The 16,453-nt window shown below is 58.1% G+C and overlaps 1 protein-coding gene across 1 annotated transcript; it reads left to right on the top strand.

Annotated features, from left to right (window-relative positions):
• Positions 1–823: 823 nt before the first annotated feature.
• Positions 824–15,355, top strand: Cyp4f22 (cytochrome P450 family 4 subfamily F member 22). The gene is made up of 12 exons (XM_090335497.1): positions 824–1,045; positions 1,890–2,034; positions 8,857–8,910; positions 8,991–9,118; positions 9,300–9,424; positions 10,841–11,108; positions 12,193–12,259; positions 12,381–12,510; positions 13,370–13,503; positions 14,227–14,291; positions 14,644–14,726; positions 15,027–15,355. Exons 1-12 carry the CDS (start codon positions 824–826, stop codon positions 15,259–15,261), a joined length of 1,656 nt encoding a protein of 551 aa, XP_090191623.1. The 3' UTR covers positions 15,262–15,355.
• The last annotated feature ends 1,098 nt before the right edge of the window (positions 15,356–16,453 follow it).

The raw sequence follows: 16,453 nt of genomic DNA, 5'->3' as shown, positions 1-16,453 counted from the left end.
CCCTCTAGCACGCCGGCCACGCCCCCTGGTCGGGGCCACGCCCGGCGTCCCTGCCACGCCCCTCCCGCGGGCCACGCCCCTCCCGCGGGCCACGCCCAGCGCCCAGGCCACGCCAGACATCCTGGCCACGCCTCCTCCCGCGGGCCACGCCCGGCGTTCCGGCCACGCCCCTCCCGCGGGCCACGCCCCCACGCCTCTGAGCCACGCCCACTAGGCGCTCAGCGAGGGTGTGGCTGTGGCTGTGGACCTGGAATTGGGAAATGTCCCCATCAAGCTGCATCCCCCAGCGAGCGTCGGCGTCCTGTTTTACCGCCCCATGGTTAAAGAAATTAATCTTTTCCCCAACTCCTGGGGCTTCAACTTAGGGCCAGCGCCCCTTGGTGCTCCAGGCGCCACGGCAACATCGGAGAGAAGAGGCTCAGGGGCTTTCCTGCCCGGGCTGGCTTCGAACCACGATCCTCAGAGTAGCTGGGATGACAGGCCTGAGCTGTTAGTACCCGGCAAAAAGACTCTTATCTCAGATTAGCCAGAAAAGGGCCAGATGTGGAGATGAGGAGGAGGAGGAGGAGGAGGAGGAGGAGGAGGAGGAGGAGGAGGAGGAGGAGGAGGAGGAAGGGGAGCTAAGCAAGAAAAGTGAGGCCCTGCGCTCCAGCCCTGGTCCGGCTCTGGCCCGTGACCTTAGCTATCCAGGCGGGAGGCTGAGCTCTGAGGACGGCGGTTCGGAGGCAGCGGGGCCGGGGAGGGGCGGCCGCTCCACCCCAGGCCCCGTCCGCAGGCCCTCCGCCTCGGGTCCAGCGGCTCTCGCCCCTTTGCGCCCCACAGGATGCTGCTGGACGCCGACCATCTGCTCCACCTGCTGGGGCTGGAGAAGACGGCCTTCCGCAGACTCGCCCTGGCCGCCCTGCTCCTCTTCCTGCTCTTCTTCTTCTTCCGCCTGCTCCTGAAGCTGTGGAAGCTCGGCTGGGACTTCTACACCACCTGCCGCCGCCTGCGCTGCTTCCCGCAGCCGCCGGGCCGCCACTGGCTGATGGGCCACCTAAGCATGGTGAGAGTCCCGGGTCCCCAGGGCCTGGCCTGGGGCTCAGGGGCTCAGCCCGTGCCCAGGAGCAGGCAGCCCTTCCTCCAGCCACGCCCCGCAAGGCATCACAGACGGGCCACTGGATTCTCTTTGACGGCAGTTTTATATTCTATTTTGTTTTATTTATTTATTTTTTCGAGCCAGGAGCTGGTGGCTTAACCCTGTCATCAGTGGTGGAGCACCAGCCTTGAGCAAGAACAGCTCTCCATTGGGAACTCGAGGCCATGAGTTCAAGCTCCCAAGAGAACGCACACACACACACACACACACACACACACACACACACACACACACACCTCCAGAGTAGCTGGGATGCAGGCCTGAGCCGCTATGCCCAGCCTGTAACCGTTTCTAGTAGTTCCATGACACTGTTTTGTGGGTTTCTTGGCATGCTGCTTGCAGCGAGCTCTCGGCCTTGGGCCTAGGGGTGTGCAGAGACCTGCATCCTTTACAAATTGCTTGGATTGACAGACTCCTAAGAAGAAGCAGGAGACATTCCCACATTCCTACTTCATGGCTGTGTGGTGTGTCTTGTGAAGCATGAGATAAGCTCAGGACTTTGCACCTGGCTAAGCCTGAGGGACACCCTGGCCTCCAGAATTATAATAATTATTATTATACTAGAAGTTGAACTCAGGGCCTGGGCACTGTCTTTGAGCTTTTCCACTCAAGGTTGGTGCTCTGCCACAAACCTTGTGGCAAGGTAGCCTGAGATTAATCCAGGGCTTCTGGGTTTGTCTCTGAGGAGGAGGAGGAGGGGGGGAGAGGGATGGACCTGAGCATATCCTCCCACCCCTCTGTACCCCTACAGTATCTGCCAACCGAGAAGGGCCTTCAAGATGAGAAGAAGGTTCTGGACGAGATGCACCACGTGGTTCTGGCGTGGGTGGGGCCCGTGTTGCCTCTGCTGGTTTTGATTCACCCTGATTACATCAAGCCTGTGCTGGGCGCCTCAGGTGGGCAGACTGGGTATCCGCGTTTAAAAAAAAAATTCCCACAGCTCCCCTGGTGACCAAGGCATGTGTGACGCGTCCCCTGGAGGGACAAGTAGGAATTCACCAAACAGGAATGACGATGCAGCCTGGAGGAAGAGTGTAGCATTTCCAAGTGCTTGGCAAGCTCTTATTGCAGTGCCCTGCTTCTCTGCCCCCTCCCTCCTCCAGGAAGCCTTTCTGGGCTCAGCAGGTAGAACATAGCTCTGTGCTCTGGTGGTGGGGCTGCTGAGTACTACTGCTTTGGGGCTACAGGCCCTGTGACCATCTTTCTCACTCATAGGTGGGCTGTGCAAATGAGGTTTGGTTTTGTTTCGGTGGGGGATGGTCCGCTCCAGTCATGGCCAGCAGGGACAGCTTGGAGCCTCCCCCCCCCTCACCCATGAGATGGGAGCTTATGGAGGACGCCCACCCGGGCTGGGAAAGAAGCAGTGACAGCTGAACCCCAGCCCAGCTACGCCCCTACGCCCTCCTTCCATTCTTACAGGAGTAATTCTGGTTCCCAGGGACCCTGCCCCTCCTCCCCCACCTCCCAGAAGTGCTTTTCTCAAAGGATGGAGACCCATCTGTGGTTAGAGCCCTGAGCCTGGATTCAGGGAGTGGGGTTCGAATCCTGGGGTCAGCAGGCTCTGTCTGTGAACAACTTCTCCACGTCTAGTTTCGGATCTGGAAAAGAAGAGCCTGGCCTATATACAGTAACGAGCAGGTCTGGGTGGGGGCGTGGCTTAGAATAGTGGGCGGGGCTCGGCTGTGGGGCGTGGCTCCCTGGCAGAGCACTCACCCAGCTTTGGGGAGGCCCTGGTTCCACCGCCTTCCCAATCCCCCATCTCTCTCTCCTCTCTCTCTCTCTCTCTCTCTCTCTCTCTCTCTCTCTCTCTCTCTCTCTCTCTCTCTCTCTCTCTCTAACACACAGGCACTATAAAGTGTCTCTCAGTTATTTATTGAATGCCTGTACTGGGTCTTGAACTCAGGGCCTGGGCACTGTGCCTTAGATTCTTCTCACTCAAGGCTGGTGCTCTACCACTTGAGCCACAGCTCCACATCCAGCTTTTTGCTGGTTCATGGGAGATAAGAGTCTCCTAGACTTTCCTGCCCAGGCTGGCTTTAAACTGTGATCTTCAGATCTCAACTTTTTGAGTAGCTAGAATTACGAGTGTGTGGGTTGTTTTTTTTTTTTTTTTAATCAGTCGTGGGACTTGAACTCTGGATCTGGGTGCTCTCCCCGAGCTCTTCAGCTCAAGGCTAGCCCTCTACCACTTTAAGCCACAGTGCCACTTCCGGTTTTCTGGTTGTTAATCACAGATAAGAGTCTCACAGACTTTAGTGCCCCGGCTGGCTTTGAACCGCGATCCTCAGATCTCAGCCTCCTGACTAGTTAGGATGACAGGCGTGAGCCACCTCACCCAGCACCAGTGAGATTTTCTCTTCTTTTGAGACAAAGTTTTGCTGAGAAGGTCAGGCTGGCTTAGAACTCCTGCCCCAGCTTGGCTGGATTTATAACCATGACCCGCCACACCCAGCTACATTCTTCTTTTTATTTATTTATTTTTTTGAGGTCATTGAATTTGGGATCTGCCTATTTCTGCTTTCCCAACGCTGGGATTATAGATATTGCCACTACACCCAGCTTAAGTTCTTTCTTTTTTCTTCAGGTGAGTTCATCTAACACACAATTTACGATTTCAAAGAAAGCCGTCAGAACTAACTGATGTATTCATAACATTGTGCAATCACTAGTTGCAAAGTGTTTCATCACCCTATGAATATTTTGTGCCCACTGAGCAACCACGTCACTTTCTTCTCCGGGGGCCTTCTGACCCACTCCCAGTCTCCAGAGATTTGCCTGGTCTGAGCCTTGTGTCTGCTTGCTCAAGGGTAGAGCTTGAACCATAGCTCCATTTCCAGCTTTCAGGATAACTGGAGATAAGAGTCTCACCAGCTGGTCTGTCCAAAAGTACAGATATGGGGAAATGCTGGGGGGGAGTGAGGGGATGGGGATGAGTGTAGTAAAGATGATGTGGAAAGGACGGGATAGGAAAAGTGAGGGGGGTGTTTAAACAGGAGTGGAAAGGTGAGTGAACTTTATCCTGGAGGTAACTGGCAGCAGTAGAGGTTCTCAGCAGGTCAGGCACTGATTAAAGCTGGCTGACCCCAGCCTGAGTGCAAAGCCAAGAGAGGAAAGAAAGGAGGAGACTCCCGCTTCCTCTCCGAAGCCTCCTCCTCATGGAAGCCTTCTTTGATCTCCAGCAGTCCTTTCTGCCTGGCTCCTGTTGCACATGGCACGCTTACTTTCTGCCTCCCTGCTCTGGGGCAAGGCGCGCTTCTGCTTCTCACGCTGGCCCCAGCGCCCGCAGGCGGGGCGCCTAGCGAGTCATCTCCAGGCTCCTGGCGTGGCTCTGCATGGGCTGGGCACACTGGGCAGGAGGGCGGCACCAAACAGCCACCCAGTGCCTGGGAGCGCTTGTGTGCATGAGCGGGTGTGCCCGCCATGGCCACGGCCCCCACAGCTATTGGTGACCTTGCAGCAGCTTCAGGTTCTCCCTTTCTGTCCTCACCCCACTCAGTCCCACAACTGCTCAGCTTATAGAGAGGTCCATCCATGCACACCTACATCCACCCACAATCCATCCATCCATCCACCCACCCACCTACCCACCCATCCATCCATCCATCCATCCACTCATCCATCCATCCATCTATCCATCCATCGACTCATCCATCCATCCATCCATCCATCCATCCACTCATCCATCCATCCATCCACTCATTCATCCATCCACCCATCTACCCACCATCCATCCATCCACCCATCCACCCATCCACGCATCCACCCATCCACCCATCCATCCATCCATCCATCCACCCACCCACCCATCCACCCACCCATCCACCCACCCACCCATCCACCCATCCACCCTCCTACCCATCCACCCATCCACCCATCCATCCACCCATCCACCCATCCACCCACCCACCCATCCACCCATCCACCCATCCATCCACCCACCCACCCACCCATCCATCCATCCATCCAACCACCCATCCATCCATCCATCCATCCATCCACCCATCCACTCATCCACCCATCCATCCACCCACCATCCACCCACCCATCCACTCATCCATCCATCCATCCATCCACCCATCCATCCATCCATCCATCCACTCATCCACCCATCCATCCACCCACCATCCACCCACCCATCCATCCATCCACCCATCCACTCATCCACCCATCCATCTATTCATCCACTCATCCATCCATCCATCCACTCATCCACCCATCCATCCATTCATCCACTCATCCATCCATCCATCCATCCATCCGTCTACCCACCCACCCATCCATCCACCCATCCACTCATTCATCCATCTATCCACCCACCATCCACCAACCCACCCATCCATCCATCCATCCATCCACCTATCCAGCAACCATCCATCCATCCATCCATCGACTCATCTATCCATCCATCCATCCACCCACCCACCCACCATCCATCCACCCATCCACCCATCCACTCATCCATCCATCCACCCATCCATCCATCCATCCATCTATCCATCCATCCACCCGCCCATCCACCCATCCATTGGTCTATCCATCCACTCACCATCCATCCATCCATCCATCCATCCATCCTCCACCCACCCATCCACCATCCACCCACCCACCCATCCACTCATCCATCCATCCATCCATCCATCTATCCATCATCCACCCACCCATCCACCATCCACCCACCCATCCATCCACTCATCCATCCATCCATCCATCCATCTATCCATCATTTACCCACCCATCCACTCATCCATCCAGCTATCCATCATCCACCCACCATCCATCCATCCACCCATCCATCCGTCCACCCACCATCCATCCATCCATCTACCCACCCACCCATCCATACATCCATCCATCCACCCAGCCACCCACCATCCATCCACCCATCCACCCATCCACCCATCCATCCATCCATCCATCCATCCACCCACCCACCCATTCAGCCATCCATCCATCCACTCATCCATCCATCCATCCATCCGTCATCCACTCATCCATCCATCCATGCACCCATCCATACATACATACATACATCCACCCACCCACCCATCCACTCATCCATCCACCATCCATCCATCCATCTACCCACCCACCCATCCATCCACTCATCCATCCATCCATCCACCCACCCATCCATCCATCCATCCATCCATCCACCCATCCATCCACCCATCCATTGGTCCATCCATCCACCCACCATCCATCCATCCATCCATCCATCCACCCACCATCCACCCACCCTTCCACCATCCACCCACCCACCCATCCACTCATCCATCCATCCATCTACCCACCATCCACCCACCCACCCACCCATCCATCCATCCATCCACTCATCCATCCATCCATCCATCCACTCATCCATCCATCCATCCACCTACCCTCCCTCCTACCATCCATCCACTCATTCAACTATCCACCCATCCATCCATCCATCCACCCATCCACTCATCCATCCATTCACTCATCCATCCATCCATCTATCCATCATCCACCTACCCATCCACTCATCCATCCATCTGTCCATCATCCACCCACCCATCTATCCATCCATCCATCCATCCATCCATCCATCCATCCATGCATGCATCATCCACCATCACCCATCCGTCCATCTATTCATCTGTCTGTCCTGTAATCCACAGAAGTCCCCCATTCTTCCACCCACTAGTCTATTAATCACATACCCAGTCATTCACCCACATATCCTGCCATACATTCACCCATTCATTCATTCTGTGCTATTCTGTGCTATCCAGTGGGGGCTGAGGAGCAAGGCTTTGAAGAGGAGCTGAATCAATTGCTGGCTTGAGTGTGACTGGTGTGTGAACTGGGAGCGGTCAGGTCTGACAGGGAGGGGAAATTATCTGGCACCCGCAGGGAAGGAGAGAGGGACAGTGGGGATAGGAAAAAGGGACCATCCCTGGAGCTGGGACCCTGGCTTGATGGTAGAGTTCAGGCCTAGCATGCATGAAGACCTGGGTTTGATTCCTTGGTACCACTACATAGAAAAAAAATCTGGAAGTGGTTCTGTGGCTCAAGTAGTAGAGCTCTAGCCTTGAGAAAGCCCAAGGACAGTGCTCAGACCCTGAGCTCAACCCAGATCTGGGGAAAAAAACAGAGTGGGAGGGCCCTGAGCTGGAGGAGCTGTTCTCATGGAGGCTGCAGACCTGGCAGGGAAAGGAGGCGGTAGGGTCTCTAGGGCTCCTCAGGCACCAGGCTGCACTCGAACGGGGGCAGGTGGAGTGGGCAGGCGGCGTGGGCAGGCAGTGGGGGGAGCACGGGAGCACCTCACGCCCGGCGTGTGGTAAAGCTCCTTGGGGCAGATTGGATGGGTTGCCCAGTGTGGGCCCAGGAGGGGACCTAGGCAGGACTCAAGATGGAGGACATCGGGCCCAGGTGCCTCAGGGAACTGTGGGTGCGGAGGTCACGGTGAGCTCTGTGGACGTGGTGGGCTCTGTGGACGTGGTGGACTCTGTGGATGTGGTGGATGTGGTGGGCTCTGTGGACATGGTGGGCTCTGTGGACTTGGTGGGCTCTGTGGACATGGTGGGTTCTGTGGATGTGGTGGTCATGGTGGGCTCAGTGGACGTGGTGGACTCTGTGGTCATGGTGGGTTCTGTGGACGTGTTGGTCGTGGTGGGCTCAGTGGACGTGGTGAGCTCTGTGGATGTGGTGGATGTGGTGGGCTCTGTGGACGTGGTGGATGTGGTGGGCTCTGTGGACATGGTGGGCTCTGTGGACTTGGTGGGCTCTGTGGACATGGTGGGTTCTGTGGATGTGGTGGTCATGGTGGGCTCAGTGGACGTGGTGGACTCTGTGGTCATGGTGGGTTCTGTGGACATGTTGGTCGTGGTGGGCTCAGTGGACGTGGTGGGCTCTGTGGACGTGGTGGACTCTGGACATGGTGGACTCTGGACATGGTGGATGTGGTGGGCTCTGTGGACGTGGTGGACTCTGGATGTGGTGGACTCTGTGGACATGGTGGACGTGGTGGGCTCAGTGGACGTGGTGGGCTCTGTGGACGTGGTGAGCTCTGTGGACGTGGTGGGCTCAGTGGACGTGGTGGGCTCTGTGGATGTGGTGGGCTCTGTGGACATGGTGGACGTGGTGGGCTCAGTGGATGTGGTGGGCTCTGTGGACTCTGTGGACTCTGTGGACATGGTGGGCTCTGTGGATGTGGTGGATCTGGTGGGCTCAGTGGACGTGGTGGGCTCAGTGGACGTGGTGGGCTCTGTGGACGTGGTGGGCTCAGTGGACGTGGTGGGCTCTGTGGACGTGGTGAGCTCTGTGGATGTGGTGAGCTCTGTGGACGTGGTGGGCTCAGTGGACATGGTGGGCTCAGTGGACATGGTGGGCTCTGTGGATGTGGTGGACTCTGTGGACATGGTGGACGTGGTGGGCTCAGTGGATGTGGTGGGCTCTGTGGACTCTGTGGACTCTGTGGACGTGGTGGGCTCTGTGGATGTGGTGGATCTGGTGGGCTCAGTGGACGTGGTGGGCTCTGTGGACGTGGTGGATTCTGTGGACTCTGTGGTCGTGGTGGACATGGTGGGCTCAGTGGACGTGGTGGGCTCTGTGGGCTCTGTGGACGTGGTGAGCTCTGTGGACGTGGTGGATCTGGTGGGCTCAGTGGACATGGTGGGCTCAGTGGACGTGGTGGACTCTGTGGACTCTGTGGACGTGGTGGACATGGTCTCCTACCCTCTCTCCACCCGCAGCTGCCGTGGCTCCCAAGGACAAGTTCTTCTACAGCTTCCTGACGCCGTGGCTAGGTGAGGTCGGGAGGTGTGGGGGGCTGGAGGGCGGTGGGGTGCGGGGAGGGGCCGCAGACCCAGCGCCTCCCCTCCCCCAGGCGACGGCCTCCTGCTTAGCAGCGGGGACAAGTGGAGCCGCCACCGCCGCATGCTCACGCCCGCCTTCCACTTCGACATCCTGAAGCCCTACATGAGGATCTTCAACCAGTGCACCGACATCATGCATGTGCGTGTGCAGCCCACGGAGGGCGGGGGGGGGCTGGGGGCCTCGGGGCAGGGCTGGGGGCAGGGGGCCCACGGGGGAGGGGGTGGGGCCCCACGCCTGTGGACTGTGGCCAGGACGCGAGCCAGGCCCGGGGCCTGCCACCCCGAGCCCTCGGCCACGTGTGCGCGTGTCTCTCTTCCAGGCCAAGTGGCGGCGCCAGCTGGGCCAGGGCACGGCGTCCTCCTTCGACATGTTTGAGCACGTGAGCCTCATGACCCTGGACAGCCTCCAGAAATGTGTGTTCAGCCACAGCAGCAACTGCCAGGAGTGAGTGGGGCTCCCTCGTGCCTCAGTTTCCTCACCTCCCCACCCATGACCATCCTGTGGGGATCGGCGGTGCTCGCACGCCTGCTCACCTCATGCTACTTCCACCCCGTTGTCTGTCTTCTTTGACTTACTTATTTTTACCAACACCAGGGTTTCCTGCTCTCACTTGGCTTGTTTGCTCACAACTGGTGCTTTACCTCTTGAACCACACCTCCAGTTCTGGTTTGAGGTGGTTATTTGGAGAAAGTGCCTCTCAGTCTTTTCTACTCAGCCTGGCCTCACACCAGGGTTCTCTGGATCTCAGGCTCCGACTGAGTAGTCAAGATTACAGCAGGAAGCCCGCTGTACTAATAGGTGAATTCAGGACCTTGTCCCTGCTAAGCAGATGCTCTAATCACTTGAGCCATGTCCCCGTTTTCACTTGTTGTTATTATTATTTTCAAATAAGTGTCTCCATGTTTTTCCCCCGGGGCTGGCTTTAGATCACAAGCCACTTATCATGTCCTCCAATGTCTGTGACCACGCCCGGCTTGTTGTCTTTTTTTACCCGAGCTGTGGAGGAGCTGAGCGAGGGCCTTCCAGTCCCCGCCACTCCCGAGGCTGGGATCAGGGCGCGGGCCACCCTCTGGGCCTTGATTTCGTGACTCTTGAGCTGTAGCCCAGGTTGCCCTCAAACTCCCGATTCTGCAACTTCAGATTCCCAGTGTCAGATCAGAGACCAGTGCCACCACCGCCTCCCAAGCCTGTCTGCGGCGACAGTGTCTGAGACTCTTTTAGGGTCAGATGAGGTGGCCGTTTCCTCCTGATCTTCAGGTGGTTGGTGTTTGGTGGATGGATAAATGAAGCACCCTGGGTTCATTCATTCATCCACCAAATACGATGGAGGCTGAGGGCCGGGCGAAGGACGGGAGGTGTGGCTCCGTGAAAGGGGCTGGGTTCCATGCTGGGGTGTGGCTCGCGGACTGGGTATGGCTCCGTCTGGGGCGGGGCTTGGCTTGGGGGCGGGGCTAGGCCGTGAAGGGCACTGGGTTGTAGTTCAGCGGTGGGAGGCGTGGCTTCAGTGCAGAGGGCAGTCCCAGAGAAGGCGTGGCTGGCATTACGGGGGCGTGGCTTAGCGTTAGAAGGCTTACCTCCACTGAGCGCGGCCTAGGCTGGGCGTGGTCGGCAGTAGAGGGCGTGGCTAGCGTTGGGGCGTGGCTCCGCGGTAGAGGCTGGCCTCTGGGCGGGGCGGGGCTGCGGCGCGGGGCGTGGCTCGTGGGCGTGGCTCTGTGCGCAGCCTGCGGCCGGCCCCGCGGTCCATCTCCAGGGAGGAATGAGGGCACGTACTTCAGTGAATCGATCTCAGCATGGCTCCGTGGGGATGGGACGGAGCTCGGTCCCCGCCGCCGGGGCTCACGGCTGCTGTTGCTCCCGCAGGAAGATGAGCGATTACATCTCGGCCATCATCGAGCTGAGCGCGCTGGTGGTGCGGCGCCAGTACCGCCTGCACCATTACCTGGACTGCATCTACTACCGGACGGCGGACGGGCGGCGCTACCGCCGGGCCTGCGAGATGGTGCACGGCTTCACCACCGAGGTCATCCAGGAGCGGAGGCGGGCGCTGCGCCGCCAGGGCGCCGAGGCCTGGCTGAAGGCCAAGCAGGGCCGCACGCTGGACTTCATCGACGTGCTGCTGCTGGCCAAGGCGAGCGGGGGTGGGGGGGACGGGGCGGCCGGGGGGGGGGGCCCGGACCGCAGGCTGCTGGGACCTAACGCAGAGGACTTCCCTCCGTAGCAATGATCCCAGGGGTGTGTTTGTCTGGTTTGTTTGTGTCTGTGGGGCTTGAACTCTGGGTCTGGGCGCTGTCCCCGAGCTCTTCAGCTCGAGGCTACCACCCCACACCCCTTGAGCCACAGCGCCACTTCCCGTTTTCTGGTGGTTAACTGGAGATAAGAGTCTCAGGGTCTTTAGTGCCCACGCTGGCTTTGAACCACAATGCTCAGATCTCGGCTTTCTGAGCAGCTAGGATGACAGGCGTGAGCCACTGCGCGGCATCATTTATATTTTTGACCTTGGTTTGTGACTCCTCTCCCAGAGCCTCAGTTTCCTCAGTTATGGTGATCATCCAGGCCGCTCACACCTGTCATCCTAGCTGCTCAGGAGGCCAAGATCTGAGCATCCGCGGTCAAAACCAGACAGGGTACAAAAGTTGATGGGACATATCCAATTAAGCTGCAGAAAACCAGGAGTGGTGCTGTGACTCAGGTGGTAGAGCAATAACCTTGAGCTGAAGAGTGCAGGGACAGTGTCCAGGCCCTGAGTTCAAGTCCCACGACTGACCAAAAAAATGGTGCTTATAAGACCTGGTGACAGTGCTTGGAGGCAAGTGTTTCAAGAACACCTGCCCAGCAAGTGAAATTCGCAGCCCTGAGTTCAGATCTTAGTTTCTCCACCACCACCACTAATATTAACAACCACTACAACATGAATAATAATAATCTGATGGTAAAGTCATTGGGCATCCAGTGAGATGTGTGGTGTGGAGACTGTTGAGCAGATACATGGAAGCACCACACAGTGACATTTTCGCTAACCATGGATCACATCATCCAGGCCAGGTCTCCGTCGTGGAACCCTTGTTTACCGTGTACCAGGCCCTGGATTCCATTCCAGGCACCACACACACAATTACACGAATTAGTGATACCAGCTGCCTTTGGGGGGGGACCCTAGGAAATAGTGTGGGGGGAGCAGAAATTCACTGAGTACCCTCTCCTGTTCCTTCCAGGATGAAGAGGGGAAGGAGCTGTCTGACGAGGACATCCGAGCTGAGGCGGACACCTTCATGTTTGAGGGTGAGGACAACGGGGTGGCTTAGGGGCACAGACAAGGGCACCACGGCCCCCTGTGGGTGGCAAAGTGCCTGCTGCCATCTGCTGAGATGTGGCCCTCTCCACGCACCCCCTGTGCTTGCAGGTCACGACACTACATCCAGCGGGCTGTCCTGGGCCCTGTTCAACTTGGCTAAGTACCCGGAATACCAGGAGAAGTGCCGGGAAGAGATCCAGGAAGTCATGAAAGGCCGGGAGCTGGAGGAACTGGAGTGGTCAGTATAGGAAGTCAGGGGCCAAAGAGGGCAGCAAAAGAGAAAACCAGACCCAGAGGTGTGGCCCAAGGGGTAGAGCACCAGCCTCTGGCACAGAAATAAAGCAAGAGGCCCTGATTTTAAGCCCATACATATACATGGAAGGAAGGAAGGAAAGAAGGAAGGAAGGAAGGAAGGAAGGAAAGAAGGAAGGAAGGAAGGTCGATCTGGATATGTAGTTCATGTTATTGAATGCTTACCTATGAAGCTCTGAGTTTGACTACCATAAGAAAGAAAGAAAAAAGCAGCCAAGCAACAAAAACAAGCCTGCCGAACATGGTAGCGTACCTCTATAATCCCGGCATTCAGAAGGTGGCGGTAGAAGGGTCTTGATTGTGTCAATAACAAAAATCACAACCAAAGCCCAGAAATGCTCCCACACAAGCTATTTTCCCATAGCTCCCTGGCCTCTCTCTTGTGTGCTCTGGGCATTAATTCAATTAAAGAGTTGATGCTGGCCCTACAAACCAGCACCCCCCTTACACACACACACACACACACACACACACCACATACAGAGCTTAGCTATATTTGATTCGTCAGTGGTCTAATTGTTCCTTATTTGTGGGGGGAGAGGTTGATTCTGGGGCTTGAACTCAGAGCCTGGGCGCTGTCCCTGAGTTTTTTTGGCTCTAGGTTAGTGCTCTACCACTTTAAGCCACAACTCCACTTCTGACTTGGTGGGTGGTTCACTGGAGGTTCGAATCTTCAGATCGCTGGGATTCCAGACCTGAGCCACAGGGGCCTGGCTGCCAGGCCTGGCTGGGTACATGCGCATGCGTGCCTGGGCCCTGAGCAGCCCCTCCCCTCCTCTTCGCAGGGACGACCTGACCCAGTTGCCCTTCACCACCATGTGCATCAAGGAGAGCCTGCGCCAGTTCCCGCCGGTGACCTTGGTGTCTCGCCGCTGCACCGAGGACATCAAACTCCCTGATGGGCGCGTCATCCCCAAAGGTGCCCGCTGCCCGGACACCACCCCAAACTGTGGATGCTCTGCTGTCCACAGAGGCCGGGCTATGCGCGTCCTGGCTGTGCCGGGCAGCTAGCCAGCTGTACCTGTTGCTTCGGGGGTAATCTGAGGAGCCCAGTTTCACATGGGGGAGCTGGTGAGGGGGATGGCTGGGCAGGAAGGAAGGAGCTGGCGTGGCAGGCTGGCCCCCGGAAGGGGCAACACGGTGGAGGACTCTTGACTTCCATTGTGAGTGGTCCCTTGGTGACCAAGCTGTGTGTGTGAGAATCTAGAAAGTTCCATGGCCTGGGCCTTAGGTATCCAGCAGTTGGGCCTGGAGGCAGTTACAACAGGACATGCATAGATCTTTCCAGCCATGTGGGGTGAGGGATGGGCTAAAGGGAGAGACAGGAGCTGGAGAAAGCTCCTGAATGGAGAGATGGAAGGCCAGGAGGACGTCCTGGAGGAGGCCTGTGTGATAGGGCGCTGGTGTAAGGGCCCCTGACCGCCTGCTGCAGGCACTTGCAGGCCTTGAGGACCATAGGGAGCCAAGGCCGGTGACTGAGCCAAGGAAGCCACGGCACAATTGAGAGGGGTTTGGTAGGGAGCAGTGGGGGAGTCGGCAAGGAAGCAGAATTTTCTAAAGAATGATGATTAGGAGGTGGGGACAGATGATTCATGAGAATAAACGACCTCCTTGGCCCGTGATCTCTCTCTGTCCTCCACAGGGATAATCTGTTTGATCAGCATCTACGGAACCCACCACAACCCCACAGTGTGGCCCGACTCCAAGGTACACACCTGCCAGTTCCCCAGGCCCAAAGGAGCCGCCCCAGGGCTGCCAGGCCTCCTCTGTGCAGTCAGTAGTCATGAAAAGCATGATTTGAGGAGGGGGGTGGTGAATAAATACCCCCAAAGAAATAAAAGTGGTGGAGTGCGGGGAGGAAGGGTGGGGTGGGGGAGGTTGTCTTAGAGCCCGGCTGGCCTGACAGCAAGGAGGCTCGCGTGGCTGAATCCGTGTGTGTGTGTGTGTGTGTGTCTGTCTGTCTGTCTGGAGGGGACAGGGGGCAGCCCATTGGCTGGGGAGGGATTAGTGTAGCCCTCCCTCCCTCCCCCGGGCTCATCCCTAGGTTATTTCTGTCTAGGTGTACAACCCTTACCGCTTCGACCCGGACCAGCCACAACAGCGGTCTCCACTGGCCTATGTACCCTTCTCTGCAGGACCCAGGTAAGGGACTCAGGCTCCCCCACGCCATGCGCACCTGTCATGGGCCATCAACCCAAGTCCTTTCCGCACAGACTCGCCCTGACCTCCCCCCTCCCCGCTCCCGGGAAAGCAAGACGCGCAAGCCAAGTTCCGGGGGCGCCTGATCATTTCAGGGGACGCCTGAGCTCTGGGCCTCCACAGCTCCCAGGCGCAGGCAGCGAGGGCGCGCCCAGCGCGCAGACACGAGGCTAGGAGGCCCCAGGACGCGAGCCCTTCCCCGGGGGGCTCTCCAGGTCGCGCCCTGTATCTCCCACTCCCCAGGAACTGCATCGGACAGAGCTTCGCCATGGCGGAGATGCGCGTGGCCGTGGCGCTGACGCTGCTGCGCTTCCGCCTGAGCGTGGACCGCACGCGCAAGGTGCGCCGGAAGCCCGAGCTCATCCTGCGCACCGAGAACGGCATCTGGCTCAACGTGGAGCCACTGCCTCCCCGCACCGCCGCCAGCCCGGGCGCAGGCCCCGCCCAGGGAGCCCAGGCCCCGCCCAGCACGGCCTAGGCCACGCCCAGGGAAGGCCAAGGAAGCCAAGGTCCCGCCCAGGAGGGCCCAGACCACACCCCCAAGATCCTGAGGACATAAGCCACGCCCCCAAGAGAATAAGCCACGCCCCTCGGCGTCCAGGCTTCCTTCCTGAAGGACTAGGAGCAGCTTGGGGAGGGGGTGTTGGCCACGCCCCTCAAGGCAAGGCCCCTCCCCTGACGACCTGACCCTGCCTCTGCCCTCCGGTTGGAGAGACCCAACTGTACGCCCCACCCCCTCTCCTTCAGCCACGCCCCCAGGCGGCATCGTTGGCCACGCCCTCGGTGTCGTGTTTCACGCCCCGCCCACAGACTTCTGGGGACTCGAGCCCCGCCTCCCCACTGGCTGGACCAGGCTGGCTGCACGCTGAGGACGGCGAGGCTGGAGCCCAACGTGGGACCCGTAACCCGGCGGGGCAGCTCAGGACCCCCAAGTCCGGGGTCAGATAACCCAAACCCCTCCTCAAAGCCCCTTCCTTCCCTCTTTCCTTGCCGAGTGTTCCGATTTGTGAAGAATAAAAAGCAAGAAGGTGCAGATGTCGACCACCTAATTCCACACTTCATCGTTATCCCTCCCAAGGTGCAGGGTTTGGGGGGCTGAGCGGGGGCGGCAGGTCAGGGAAACCTCCTTGTCAGATCTGAGTTAGGAAGACTGCCACACCTGCCAGACACACCTGCCCAGCCCAGGCGCAGGCCATGGCCCTCTCTTCCGTGGGGGAGTCGCTCCCTCTTCTGGACGGCTGGGAGACGACAGGGAGATTTACGGTCGTGTGTGGGCCGACCCCAGCTCCTGGCGGTGTCACCCTGTATGCATTTGAGTGACTGTGTGTGAGCAGGCCCTGTGTTCCTGGCTACAGTCCCTGAGTCTGCCCCTGCCCTGCATGCGGACAAGACGTTCAGGGGACCTGTGACCTAGCAAGCAGGCCTGGTGTCAAGGATGAGTGGGCAAAGTACCCAGCTACCTCCCTCTGGGAGGAGCCATACTGAGGATTTTTGTTTGGTGCTGTCTCTCTTCCTTTAACTTCTGCCCACTCTCCCTCCCTCTCCATCTCACGTCCCTACTGTCCCGCTGGGGTTCCCGGGGATCAGCTCCCTGAGACCGTAACTGTGGAATCTTTACCGTTTCCAAATAAAGTATTTGCACTTGACTCCTTGGCTGGCTGTGCTAATCT

The sequence above is a fragment of the Megascapheus bottae genome, chromosome 1 (genome assembly GCF_031878675.1).
Source record: "Megascapheus bottae isolate mThoBot1 chromosome 1, mThoBot2.hap1, whole genome shotgun sequence".
In the NCBI taxonomy this organism is placed as follows: Eukaryota; Metazoa; Chordata; class Mammalia; order Rodentia; family Geomyidae; genus Megascapheus; species Megascapheus bottae.
Note: the sequence above shows the minus strand (reverse complement) of the source record. Positions and strands in the feature narration are given on the sequence as shown.